The 14,030-nt window shown below is 51.1% G+C and overlaps 1 protein-coding gene across 1 annotated transcript; it reads right to left on the bottom strand.

Moving 5' to 3' along the window:
• Positions 1-2,231: 2,231 nt before the first annotated feature.
• Positions 2,232-13,479, bottom strand: RLBP1 (retinaldehyde binding protein 1). The gene is made up of 8 exons (XM_004763763.3): positions 13,209-13,479; positions 10,720-10,808; positions 10,343-10,471; positions 8,885-9,089; positions 7,115-7,293; positions 3,846-4,004; positions 2,880-2,990; positions 2,232-2,585 (listed from the first exon to the last, which is right to left on the bottom strand). The coding sequence occupies exons 2-8, from the start codon at positions 10,729-10,731 to the stop codon at positions 2,427-2,429; spliced, it is 954 nt and encodes a 317-aa protein (XP_004763820.1). The 5' UTR covers positions 10,732-10,808; positions 13,209-13,479; the 3' UTR covers positions 2,232-2,426.
• Positions 13,480-14,030: the final 551 nt, after the last annotated feature.

The raw sequence follows: 14,030 nt of genomic DNA, 5'->3' as shown, positions 1-14,030 counted from the left end.
CTGGGATTTTGTGAGGCTGAACGTGGCTGATTTTAACATTAACATTTATGGTCTTCAAACAGGTTCTCCCAAGGGTGGCACCACCCTTTCTAGACAGAGAGCTGGCCTGTTCCCCTCACCTCTCTTTCATACCCCTGTGGTTCTCTGCGCCTGGAGGGGCAGTACCAGGGAACGACCAGCAGGGGGCGGTGCCAGCCCACATTTGGAGCTGACTCACAGGGCCCCAACCCCACAGCCTCTTCTTCGGAAAGCAGCTGGGCTTGCTTGTCAGATCCCGACCCTGAGCTGAGGTGCTAGCCCTGCTGATTGTAGGGGTGACCCCAGCATCCCATTTGGATCCGAGTGATAGCCAAGGCCGCCCCAAGAGCTTCCTTGTCGGCATCTGCCTGCAGTTTTCTCCACATCCTGATCTCATTTGTAAAGTAGAGCCCCCATCAACCAGAGGGTGGGCCTGGGCTGCATTTACAAGGGCTCCTGGCAGTTGGGGACCAATGAAGTCATTCCAGAGGGATCAGCCTTTGTTTCCCTCAGATTTGGGACCAACTCTTACAAGACAACTAGAAGTATATCCTGAGAGCTCTGAAAATTTCTTTACCTCAGCCTCACCCACACACCCCTCCTACCAACAGCTCTACCCGTAGGGTCCCCAAGGCTCCCAATCCTGCCGAATGTGAGTCTCCACCCCTGATCACTCGACCCCTTGGCACCACCGCTCCGGGTTCACACCCTCATACTTGAAATACCTTCTCAGCCCCTGATGTTCTAGGAGATCCTTTGGCGGGTAACCAGAGTACCTTCCCTCTTTCAGACTCCAATAAGAGTTCCGTGTAAGATTTGATTTGGAAAAGGGGACCCTCACCTCCGAAAGCATTTTGAAGGGTTTGAAGAAAGGGTCTGGGGAAAATCCTCAAGCCTCCCAACCCTCCACCCGCGATAATCTGCTATGATTCCTCCTCCAGCTCAGGAGTCCTATGTAAGTATCATTTATGACCATGAACTCTCAACTGCGATCACTATAAAGAAAGAAGCTACCGGGATATGAGCATACCCTGCACACCATAGAAAGAAGGGATATAAGAAATCAATGCATGTGTGTGAATGTACATTCACACGTACCCATACGTGCTGAAAGCAAGAACAATGACTCTCAGTGGATCAGAAAAATTTCTGAGTGAAAGCAGATGGATTATACCTCTAGCCCAGGAAATCGCTGAAGGTCCTGTCCCCAAAAGTGGGTGCAGTACCCAGGGTGTTTCACGCCCACAAGGAGGGGCAAGTCTGGGAAAGCCCAGGGGTGATCACTGGGGTACCTGGGGTCCCTGGGCAGGTGCAGATAGACCAGCCGACCCTCAGCCACCACACTGGCCAGACCACAGGCACACGTGTGTGCCCCCACTTGGGAAAGTCAGTGGCGGATCTGGGGAGAAGCCGCTGGCAATGCCCACAAGCTTGGGTGCCCAGCAGTCAGCTCTGCTCTAACGCGGACTCTCAGCCCACACTCAAAAACCACCAAGCACTTGAGGAAAGCAGACTTTACAGAAGGAAAGTGTTTGCATGTGTCAAAACATGCACAGCTGGGGGCGCCTGGGTGGCTCAGTCGTTGAGCTCTACCTTCGGCTGAGGTCAGGATCCCACGGTCTTGGGATCAAGTTCAGCATCGGGATCCTAGCTCAGCAGGGAGCCTGCTTCTCCCTCTGCCTGCTGCTCCCCCTGCTTATGCTCTCTCTCTCTCTCTCTCCAACAAATAAATAAAATCTTTAAAAAAGCAAAAAACTACCAGTGAAGGCAAGGGGTCTAGAGGAGAGACCTCACATAGGAGGGGACACAACCGCCACCCGGGAAAGGGGGCCCAGCTCCTGACCATCACTGCACACATCACACCATGCCCGACTGAGGGGAATAGGCCACCACAAAACGGAGCCCCTTCGAGGCCCCTTCCACCCCTAAATCCCACGTGGAAAAGCCCTTAGCTGCCTGCCAGCGGCCAAAATTAGTGTTTGCTAAATCATTTTATATCCCCCCCCCCTTATCCTTCTAATGTATTTCACTGTATTTTACTTGGGCAGGGGGGGAGACCTTTAAATCAGCCTCCTTGCCTGTTTTCACAGACCCTCGGAGGTAAAACTGCTAGAAAGGAGATCATGGAGAAGCTCAGCGTCTTTGAAACTCAACCCCACACAAGTCACTGTCCTAAGAGCCAGAGGCGGTAGAAATAGAATTCTCCCCAATTCTTCGTGTTCAAGGGAATTGCCCCTGCTTTATTGACCCCCAACTTGAGAGGACGGTGACACCTGAACTCATCCAAACTTAGGGAGGTTCCGGGGAACCACAGCCACCTCGGGCAGCCCTTTTCCCAAACTTCTGGGTCCAGGACAGCTGAGGAGAGCCCGGGGGTGCTAACTACGGTTGGGTGGCTGGAGCCGTCCTCAGAAAGCTGTGTTCTCGGCTTGGCCCCGGGGGCCAAAGAGCTTCTCAGCAACGACCTTGCCATCATACTTGGGTAGTGTGCCCCCAAAGTCGGCGGGCAGGATGTCCTCATCGATCTCCTGGAAGAAGCCAGAGAGGTCATCTCCGTGGACATAGACCTGCAGGGAAGCCAGGGAGCCAGAGCTGAGTGAGGGGTGCCCTCAGGATGGGGATTGGAAGGGAAAAAAGGGGCAGGAGGAGAAAGGCACAGCATGCCTCGTGTGCCGGATGGTGTCCGTCTCCACAGTCCTCCCGGTCGTGCTGTCCCTCGGCTCAGGACCACGGCACAGAGTCTGAGGAGGACTCAGGTGGGGTCCGCTCCCCCTCCCAGCCTCATCCCCCTGTCTCAGGAGCGCTTTCCTGCTACCGCCAGAGAATTGGTGAGCGCCCTCCCTGTGTGGCCACGCACTCACCCGTTGGAGCAGCTTGGTTTTCAGAAAAGGCTTGACCATGTTGTAGGTCGTGGTGAAGTACCACGGCTGGTGAATGAAGTGGACGGCTTTGAACCGGGCTGGGAAGGAATCCTGCAGTGACAGAGAGGTCCCCAGTCCATGGCCCCGGTGGCGTCGGAGGCTCCCACTCGCTCCCCCACTGCCTCCCACTGGCTCGAGGACAGACTTGTCTCATCACATGGTTGCCCCAAAGGATAGCTCACTAAAGGTTCCATCGCTGGGCCGTATTGGGGAGGGAGCCCCAGAGGCCATGCAGCCCAGCCCTCTCCCTGCTGGTGTACAACCCCAAGAAGTGAGGAAATGACATGGTAGCGTTGTTTGGTGTTTAGGTGACCGAGCTTTTCCAAACCCAAATGCCCACAGAGTGGACTGAAAACTATTATAGACCCCAAGGACACTGCTGTCCTACCTCACTGTCCTTCAACACCCGCCCCCCACCATGACCCCATCTCTCACCCCTCCTTTCCCAGATAAACATAAAGCAGACTTCAGGAGGACTTCTGAACACGTCAGTATATACAGGAGTGAGCTGTCAGGGACATTAGCGATCATCCCTTCCTGGGGTCAAAGTCACATTCAAAAAGAAGCAGTGTGACATGTCTGGACAGAGAAGGGGATCCCAGGTCCAAAGGTAGAGGTTCAAGTCTGGCGTCTGCCACTTTAGAGTTTTATGAGGTCACTCAAGTCCCTGAGCCTCGGTTTCAAGGTTTGTAAAATGAAGTAGAAGGGAGGAAGGGTCCGCTCTCAAGGCGTTCAGGAATGAATGTTGATCACCAAGCCAGCCTTTGTGGTCATCATTCCTCAAGATGGCCGTAGGTGGTCTTCTTCTCGGGTGCCGGCCAGCGCCCTTAAGTGGGGCATCTGGGCCCAGCTTCCCAGCCTCCTCACCTGTGCGAGGCTCCTGCAAGGCAGAGGGGGAGGCCTCACCTGGAGCATGTCCACCATCTTCCTGAGATCCGAAGCCCGAAGTCCGGCAGCCTGCTGCATGGTAAAGCCCTTGAAGTTCTCGATGATGCAGAAACCATTAATCTGAGTTTCCTCGTTCTCTAGTAGCTTCTCCAGGATGAAACAATATGCCTGCAAGATCTTGGACACAGAGTGGACGGGCCATAAGACCCAACGTGCAAAGATAATTAAGGCTTAAGGTCCTCAGGGGAGAGCTAACGAGTACATCCTTTACTGGAGAAAATTTGTCACAGGCTTTAAAAAATGGCCCATTCCACATCTGTGGGTGTGTCTCAAGAAAATAACCTTGAGTCATTTCCATGGTTAGATGCTAGAGTGCTTATCCCTGCACCCTTTTAATAGTAGAAACACTGGAAACAACCTAAATGCCCAACAATAAGGGACTGATGAAATGGTATATTCATGCCATGGAATATTCTGGAACAGTTAAAATTATAGATATATAACTTTATATATTATTATTTTTATATATAAAAATATATAATGATATACATAATTATATAAAATATATATAATGATACAGGAAAATATTCAATCATGATATATTATTGTAGGGTATGATTTTTATAAGAAAAAAATATGTGTATGTGTGCATGTGTGTGCCTGTTTCTAGAAAAAGTGGATTGGAAGGATATGAGATGATAGAAATCTCTGAGTGGTAGAATGGTGTATGATTTTTAATTTATGATATTTTTGCATTTTCTAATAAGTACATATCACTTACATAATAAGAAAAATACTTTTTAAATAGTCTTTTTTTAAAGATTTGATTTTGGGGGGGTGGCTCTGTCAGTTAAGCATCTGACTCTTGATTTCAGCTCAGGTCTTGACCTCAGGGTTATGAGTTCAAGCCCCACACTGAAGTCATAAATAAAACAAGATTTTATTTTTTTAAGGATTTTATTTATTTATTTGAGAAAGAGAAGAATGAGCAAGAGGAAGAGAGAATCTAAAGCAGGCTTCACACTGAGCGCAGTCTGATGCAGGGCTCTATCCCATGACCCTGAGATGATGACCTGAGATAAAATCAAAGTCAGAGGCTTAGCTGACTGAGCCACCCAGGTCCCCCTAAAGATTTTATTTTTAAGTAATGTCTACACCCAATGTATTCACAACCCCATGATCAAGAGGTGCATACTCTACCAACTGAGCCAGCCAGTAACCCAAGAAAAAATATTTTTAAATCTCTTCCACAAACACACACATGCACACACACACACACACACACACACACACACCTGTCAGTCCTAAAGCCAGTAGCAAGAAAATCTTTTTTTAAAAAAATCAGGGCCATAAGTAGAAATGGAAAAGAAAAGCTGTCTTTTCTATTTACAATAATATGATAGCACTCTTGGAAAACCCGAGAGACTCAATTATAAAACTACCATAAATTTAAAAATTCAGGATATAAAATTAATATACAAAAACAATAATTTCCATATATATCAACAATAACCAATCAGAGGATATAATGTCAGAGAAAACCCCATTTAAAGCAACACTTAAGACAAACTTAAGGAAAAAGGTGTCTAATGTTTGTGAGGAGAACTTTAAAAGGCTCTAAAAAGTTCAAAAGTAGGGGGCACCTGGCTGGCTTAGTGGGTAGAGCCTGTGACTCTTGATCTTGGGGTCGTTGAGTTTGAGCCCCACGTTGGGTGCAGACATTACTTAAATTAGTTAATTAAAATAATAGAAATAGAAAAGAATAGAAAAATAATAGAAATAGAAAAGTTCCAAAGTAGGCACGTTAAAGGGACAGCACCCCTCATTCGCGGATAGCTGTTAGCTGTTGGCTGTTGCATTCAGAAGGATTCTAATTTTCCCCAAGTTTGTTCCCAATAAAAATACATTTCTCCTGGAGCTGGACAAGTTAATTCTAAACTCTCTAGGAAAAAGCAGACATAAGAAGAATAGCTAGAAAAGCCCTGAAAAAGAAGACTCACATCGACAGAACTAACCCTAACATATTAAACATTCTACACAATCTGTAATTAAAACATTGTGGTATTGGAGCATAAATAGAAAGAAATTGTTGGCACAGAATACAAGTCCAGAAATAAACCCAAATGTAGATGCAAATATAGGCTACGATAAAGATGGCATCTCAAGTTACCGGGGAAAAAAGTCGGATTTCTCAATAAATGATGATGCTGGGACAATGAGATAACATCTTCTTAAGTGAGTCTGCAGTTTTTTTTTTTTAAGGGCTTGGAGGGACATGCTGATGTTCTCCCAAGACAAACCCTAGTTCCCCCACTTAGTGTAGGTCTCTTAGGGGCTTGACCATAAAAGTCACACACACATATGTAAATGCAGAGACCAAAAACACTAATTCAAAGGGACCTATGTACTCTATGTTTATTGCAGTGTTATCTACAATAGCTGAACTACGGCCCATCGACAGACAAATGAAGGAAGACGGGGTATATACGTACAATGGACCATCACTCAGCCATCGAAAGGAATGAAATCTTGTCATTTGCAATGACATGGAAAGAGCTAGAGAGTGTGATGCTAACTGAAAGAAATCCATCAGGGAAAGACAAACACCATATGATTTCACTCTTATGTGAAACTTAAGAAACACACAAATAAAGTGGAAAAAAGACAAAGGGGCAAACCACAAAACAGACTCTTAACTATAGAGCACAAACTGACGGTCATCAGAGGAGGGGGCTGTGAGGGGACGGGTAAATAGGTGATGGGAATTGCCGAGTACCTTTATCATGAAGAAAAAAATAAAATCATAAGAGGGGTGCCTGGGTGGCTCAGTGGGTTAAAGCCTCTGCCTTCGGCTCAGGTCATGATCCCAGGGTCCTGGGATCAAGCCCCGCATCGGGCTCTCTGCTCAGCAGGGAACCTGCTTCCTCCTCTCTCTCTCATTCTCTCTCTGCCTACTTGTGATCTCTCTCTGTCAAATAAATAAATAAAATCTTTAAAAAAATAAATAAATAAAATAAAAAAGAATGTTCTTCAACTCATGGTTAAGTAAATATAGCAGAGAACTCAGAGTGCTTAATAGGTTGAAACTGGGGTTTTCTAGAATCTCTCCCAACCTGCCGTCCATTAATCCCCGTGCTCTGTGTCATCTCGGCTTTCAGCACTTGGCAAGGGTGACCCACAGCTGTCACTCCCACTTGGTAAGGGGACCCGGGGGCAGCAGCCATGTATGGGCCCGCAGGCCCTGCCTGCAAGTTCTCCCCTGCCCGGGAAGGTGGTCCCCCACTGACCTCGTCAAAGGTGATTTCTTCAGCATCCCAGTTCTCGATGTTGAAGAGCATGACCACGCGGCCATACTTGTCCCGAGTGGAGAGGACACCAGGGTAGCCGGCCTCCACGGTGCAGCGGACAGCCTCTGGGGACAGGCTGTCGAAGAGCTCGGGGTACTGCAGCCGGAAGTTCACGTAGCCTGGAGGAGGGAGAGCAGAGAAGCCCCTCAGGGAGCCAGCCCCTCGGGGAGGGGCCCACAGGAACATTCCAGAGACCCAGACGTGTCCTGTGTGTGATGGAGCAGGACATGCAACCTTTCCGAGCGCCTTGTCTCCTCTTCAAAAACACGGGGAGAGACTACTGGCCGATCCCAGCAGGAATCAAAGGAGATTCTAGGTATGAATTTGTAAACTGTGCAAACATGCGGTGTAACCCGGAATCTGAGGATGATTTTCATTACTTTTCTCTTGCCACAGGCAGAGGTACAGGCTTTCCTGTTGGGCACAGGGTTAGCTGAGTAGAAAAGACCCCCAAGATCAAGCTTCAACCCCAATCAGAACCCAAAGGCCCTTCCCGATTCCAGAAGCATGTCTCCTGCCCACAAACCTCACCCTTCTCTGTCCTCAACAAGTCTCTGTCTCTCTCAACCACCCAACCCTACAGGGACCAGGCCCAGGAGAGGGGCTTGGGGAGCGTTTGCCTCGGGAATGCCACCGACCTCCTCACTATTCCTACCCCCCTCCAGGTATAAGCCCTCCACCTTGCTGTGCCCTCTGCCCTATTGCTATATCTCATCCCCTTTGCATTTTTCTTCAGAAGTTCCCTTTGCCCAGGAGCCTTCCTGGCCACGTTACTCGTGTCTCCTTTATTTTTCCTCATTATCCATTCTTACTCCCGAACAGTCTAGGGAGCTTTATTTCTCTGGCTTATTGTTTCCGCCTTTAGCTTATGAAGTCCGTGAAGGCAGCTCCCGTCTGCTTGGTTCTCTGCTGCATCCTTTGCCCTGAAAGAGTGGTTGGGGGGCGCCTGGGTGGCTCAGTGGGTTAAGTCTCTGCCTTCGGCTCAGGTCACGATCTCGGGGTCCTGGGATCGAGCCCCGCATCGGGCTCTCTGCTCAGCAGGGAGCCTGCTTCCTCCTCTCTCTCTGCCTGCCTCTCGGCCTACTTGTGATCTCTGTCTGTCAAATAAATAAATAAAATCTTTAAAAAAAAAAATAAAAGAGGGGTTGGCACAGTGTGGCTGTGAATTCACTCTTGGGGAAGAAAGGAAGAAGAGAAAATGTATTAGCTTGTGGAGGGCCTGCTCGGACACCCCTTTCTTTGCCAGGGCACCAAGGATTGGATTTCCTTAGGAAACTTGTCCTCAGGCAGCCAGCAGGCCTGGGCAGGTCTGTCCTCAGGGCTCCTTCCCAGGGCTGGCATCATCTCCGGTCGGAATCTGTATGAGGCTTAGGTACCTGCAGGGCAAGGGGCCACACACCAGCCTTTCCTGCCTCTCCGGGCTGGGGTCGCAGGCGGGGAAGGCTCTCCAGGATCGGGAGAGAGGAGAGGGGAGCCAGACCTCTAGGAATGTGGAGGCTGCTGAGTTCACACCCCATTTTCCGGGTGAGGATAAGGAGGCTCAGGGAGAGTGGTTCTCACAGGGCAGGGAACGCGTAGGGAATGGAGAGGACATTCCCTCCATGCCTGGGTGAGAGTCATCACCCTCCATGCCTGGGTGAGAGTCAAAGCCACAGTCACCCACTCCCGGCCTTCCGGAGGCAGAGGCGGTCCCTCCAGCGCGGGTCTCACCTCTGAGCAGCTCGTAGGCGCGCCCCACGTCGAACTTCCGCGCGCGGATAAAGCGCAGGAAGAAGGCGCTGTCCCTTCCCTGCACCCTCTCGGCCACCGCCCGGGCCAGCTCCTGCCCAGACGCCGCCTCGGCCTGCACCAGCTCCTGCAGCTCTCGCACCACCTCCTCGCGGGTCTCCTCCCGCTCGTTTAGCTCGTCCTTGGCCTGGAACAGGGTCGGGTGGAGGCGGCAAGTCACAGACTGGCGCGCGCGTGCGGAGCAGGACGCCCGAGCCAGGAGGCTCCTGCCAGGGCCAGCGCTGCTGACGGCCAGAGCGCTTGCCATGGGGGCCACCGCTCCTCTGCCCCCACGCGCACCACCCGCACGGGCAGCACCCGAGACCGCCAGCTACTTTCGCGGCAGAACATGGAGTCAAAGGGCCCATCCTGGGTTTGTTGGCAGGAGACCCCAAAGGTGTCCGCTCTTAGGGAGCACTGCGCTATGGCCTTGAAATAGTGAAGGCCGCCACCCATCGCCGTAAGGTGGGGATTCATTCATACCCCATTCTCAGGATGAGCAGACTGAGGCCCCTAGAGTCAGAAGGGGACACAGGCAGGAAGGGGTGGAGCTAGGGCTCACACTCAAAGTGGGACTTTGAATCACTTCCTCCTGCAGTCTCCCAGGCTTGAATCTGATCTTTCCAAAACCAAAGATACCCTGAAGAGGGCAGCCTGTCCCCTGCATCATATATTCCTCCCCTTGGCTGGGTCTGGAGAACTCTTCTGTATGCCTCAGGCAGGTCTCTCCATGGACAGCCGGAGTGAGGGGAAGGCAAAGGAGGGGGACTCAGGTTTAGGGGAACTCGCAGCACCTTTCCCTTGGTAGCAGAGATGGAAGCTAGGAGCCCAGGCTCGGCCCCGCCCTAAGACAGCTCTGCCACTTTCTGCAGAGCACAGTCTGATCCTCTCTGAGTTGGTCCAACAGTCTTCTTTCAGAGGTACAAAAGGCAAGACCCAGAGAGGGAAAGCAACTTGCTCAAGGTCACACAGCAAGTTGAAAGTTAGGTCTGAGTCTACAACTCAGGCTTTTTGCCTGTGTAGTGGGGACGGCAGTTGGATTCCTGTTTCCCTGGGCTGCTTGCAAACCAATGTTCCTCATACCTGAGTCTAGGATGAGCTCTCATACAAAGGTCCTAAGTCCTGGCATTGATATCAAGGAACTCTGTTGGTGCTATAGTCTTGGATTAGGCTGGCTTCGATGTCCGGTCAGCCCAGCTGCTGCCATTGCCCCAACCTCCAGGATGGCCCCTAGAACAGGCCAGTCCATTAGCTCCAGGATAGCCTAGAGCGCTGGGGCTGTAGGCTCCAGCTGGACCCAGGACGGGGCTGGACCCGTCCTACAGGAGAGAGGATGTTGTCAACATTCCCCCGCTTTTAGCCCCCCTAGCCCAACCCTCCCAGCACCCTGGGTCTCCTCACCTTCTGTAAGGTGTGGCGGGGAAGCTGGCTGCATGGGCCAAAGACAGGTCCATGGTCCTTGGTTGTAAGCCGCTCCAGCTGGGCACGGAGCTCCTGTTCCTCTTCAGGGACCACACGGAATGTGCCCACCTAGACAGGGAGAAGTCAGGAAAAAGCAGGGAGAGTCCCCCGTCAGCCAGAGCAAGCCAGTGCAAATGAGCCAGCCCAGACCCTAAGCTAGTACTTTGGTCCAAGGTCACTGTTAGCCCTTCTCCCTTTGGGTGGAGTCACGGGTGGGGTTGTATGGGTGAGTGTCCATAAGGGTCCCGAGCAGACCAAACAATAGAGAAACGGGGAGGGGGTGGGAGGGAGGGAGACCAGAGCACAGGGGTACTCACGTTCTCAGACATGCCGCCTCTGAAGACTCGGAGTCCTCAGAAAAATAAGGGCTTAGCTTCTGTCCTGGTCTCTGCAGGCAGCCTCCTCCCTAGGACAGGAAGTCAAGGGGGCAGTAGTCTGGATAGACCACTCTCTTATTGTCTCAGAACAGTGCATCTCAAACTTTTTTTTTTTTTAAGATTTTTTTATTTATGTATTTGACAGACAGAGATCACAAGTAGGCAGAGAGGCAGGCAGAGAGAGAGGGGGAAGCAGGCTCCCCGCTGAGCAGAGAGCCCGATGCGGGGCATGATCCTAGGACCCTGGGATCATGACCTGAGCTGAAGGCAGAAGCTTAATCCACTGAGCCACCCAGGCGCCCCACATCTCAAACTTTTGAGTGCCTAAGAATTACCTAAGGAATCTGGTAGAAATGCAGGGGCCTGGGCCCCTCACCTGTGATTCTGACTCAAGAGGGCTGAACTGGGCCCAGGAGTCTGCATTTTAAAGCAACACCCCACCGCCCCCCAACCCCCACCCAGCCATGGCCCTGAAGAAAATGATCCTTGGGCTACACTTTGGGAAACATTCCTTTGAGAAGGAATACACACAAAAATACAGCAAACCTTAGTTCTTAAGATAAGCCAGTGCAAGCAGGGAGAACCTAGCTTCGACCTCCATTCTGAAGTTACGTGATCGCTGCAGGATCGCTGCAGAATAAGGCAATCCCTCCTCCTGTCTGTGGCCCTCCCTCTCCAGCCCAAAGGGGAATCTCAGAAACTTCCCAGCCTAGCGGATGGTCCCTTCTCCAGTACATTCGTTCTCAGGAGTGGGGAGGACTAGTTACGTAACCAGAATACTGGGTGTGTGTTCTGTGCTCTGTGATGCACTATGTAATTCCAAATCCATATCTCAGAGCCAGAGCCAGCATTATTCTCCCCATCTTACATGGGAAGAAGCAGACCCAGGGGAAGAGTAAGTGACATGGCCACTGTCACACAACCAGAACAGGGATCAGGCTTTGCGCCCAAGCTGGGACTTTCTATGGGCGCTGAGATGCAGCCTCTGGTGGCGAAAGTTGCACCTGGGTTCAAATTCTGTCTCTTCCACTTGCAAGCTATGTAATTTAACCTGAATCTTGGCTATCCCCTGTAAAAGGTGGGGGGGGGGGGGGTGGAAGGAGGGTCCTGAAGGTGAAATTAAATAACCTGCACAGAGGCAGTGCTCGGCCACGAGAACGAAGCTCACCTGTCGCCCACATGACAACCTGCTCAACCCACTGAGTATCTTTGGAGACAGCGCTCCTGTTTCCGGATTTTTTTCTTGTCTTGTCTAAACATCCCCAGGACCTTTAAAGAAGCCGTCACCACCCTGTTCCATTCTCTGACCAGGTTCCCAGTTGCCAGTTTCATCCCCTGTTCATTACTGGTAAGTGACAAAGGTGGGACTTGACCCACCGCTTTGACAGCAAGGGCCAAGATCTCTCCAGGCTAAGTCCCTAGGACAATGGGTGTTACAGAAAACCCTTTAGAGTCAGAGAAACCTGGGTTGGAAACGTGAGCCTGTCATTTACCACCTGCATGACCTTAGGCAAGTTGTTTAACCATTCTGAGCCTCGGTTTCCCCATCTGCAATTTGGATAATACCTGTACCTACCAAATAGAGTACAAAAAACACCATAGTGTTTTTTGCTCTAAAACATGATATCCCTTCCCTTTCTTACCATCCTACTGATCATTGCCCCATGTGCCCAGAGAGACTGGGAGGATCCCAGGGGATATCCAAGGACCTCCCAATTCCCTGCCTCTCCCATTTCTCAGCCCCAGTCAGGGCAGCGAACCCACCAGCAGGAACTGAACCTCAGCTTTCTCTCTGGCAGGTAGATGTCCAACTGTGTGCACCCAGAGACAGACTGAAATACTGGTGTGGCCTCTCTCACTGGAGCAGGAACAGAGAGACTGATAGAATTGAGATTAGATGGGAGAGATAGTGGCTGGTTACCCCCAGCCTGTTAAGCAGATCATTAGGACAAGATCCTAGAGCCTCGAAATAAAGAGCTAAAGTCAGTACAGCAGCTCTTTTAAAAGTATGCCCAATGTAATTAATTTTGAGTTTTTAAACGGTATACAATGAAAAAACATTCACCCCCATCTCAGGGTGAGGCTGTTTCCCCGCCATCTAGGTTGCCAGATAAAATACAGAATGTCCAATCTTGTGTCTATTTCAGGTGAACAACAAAGACGTCTGAAGCATAAGTATATCCCACGCAATACTTGGGACATACTTACACTAAAAAAAGTCTTTGTTGCTCATCTGAAATTCACATTTAACTGGGGGCCCTGTATGTTTATTTGCTGAATCTGCCATCAGGTGGATCTAGTACCACGTGGAGAATGGCCATTTAGTTTCCGTTTCAGAGGCAGCCTGGGATGGGGTCTCCCCAGCCCCCCCGACTCCTTACCCCAGTCCTGGGCTCCCTGGCCCGGCCAGACCCCTGCTACTGACTTACCTACCAGCTCCTCCTTCGGGGTACCTGGTGCCTGCGTCGTCCTCCTCCTCCTCGGGGAGCCTGGACGTTGCCTCCACTGGGGGCGTGGCCCAGTCAGCAGGCTGGGATTACTGTGTCACAAGGAACTTCTCAAGGCCCCCAGTTTCCCGTTAAATCAGGCTTACAGGGAGGCCCAGATTGGGGCAAGTGAAGCACCAGGGGGGAGAGGGGATTGGCCTGGGCCTGGCTGCAGCCACCTCAAAGCCCTCTTTTGTGTGCTTCTGCTCCCGAGTTCCTGCTCAGCCGTGTGGAAGCTGGGCAGTGGGGGTGGGATCCGGGTCAGCCCCACCCCCTCCTCCTCGCTCACTCACGCTCACTCTCATTTGCGGGGTTGGGGGGTTCTGAGAAAGCACATCCCAGGGTAAGAAGACATGCAAGAGATGGAGGGCAGTTTTAAATGTGACTGTGGGTCCGGTGGCAGCAGTGACCGATCCAGGCCTGTCCCTCTCCCCTTGGGTGTGGTACTTGTCCCCTCCGCAGTGAGTGGGGTCCCCTGGTTAAGGCAGAGTGGGAAGAGGGCAAGGCAGGGGGAGCCGCCTTCCACGCAGTATGGCGAGTGGTAGGAGCCTGCTTGGGAATAAGGCTGGCCGTTTTTCAGTCCTAACTCCAGACCCTTCTAGCTGTGAGAATTAACTTCAGCACTCTAACTCAGTGTCCTTGAGAAGCTGGGATAATTAGGCACAGGCTGGTGGCTTTAGTGAGGATGAACGTGCTTGGCTCAGTGCTGGACACTTAGTAAATGTAAAGGCACAGTAGATGTTGGCAGTTACTCCAAGTCCAGAA

The sequence above is a fragment of the Mustela putorius genome, unplaced genomic scaffold (assembly GCF_011764305.1).
Source record: "Mustela putorius furo isolate JIRA1106 unplaced genomic scaffold, ASM1176430v1.1 tig00003875_pilon_pilon_pilon, whole genome shotgun sequence".
Lineage (NCBI taxonomy): Eukaryota > Metazoa > Chordata > Mammalia > Carnivora > Mustelidae > Mustela > Mustela putorius.
The sequence above is the reverse complement of the archived record's forward strand: the minus strand, read 5'-3'. Positions and strand labels throughout refer to the sequence as shown.

What these genes read in the sequence shown, in the direction of transcription:
- RLBP1 (XM_004763763.3), bottom strand. An exon ending in AAGAAATCACCTTTGACGAG is followed by an intron (nt 4,005 to 7,114) that starts GTCAGTGGGGGA and finishes TCTGTGTCCAAG; the next exon opens with ATCTTGCAGGCATATTGTTT. An exon ending in AAACCAAGCTGCTCCAACGG is followed by an intron (nt 2,586 to 2,879) that starts GTGAGTGCGTGG and finishes GCTTCCCTGCAG; the next exon opens with GTCTATGTCCACGGAGATGA.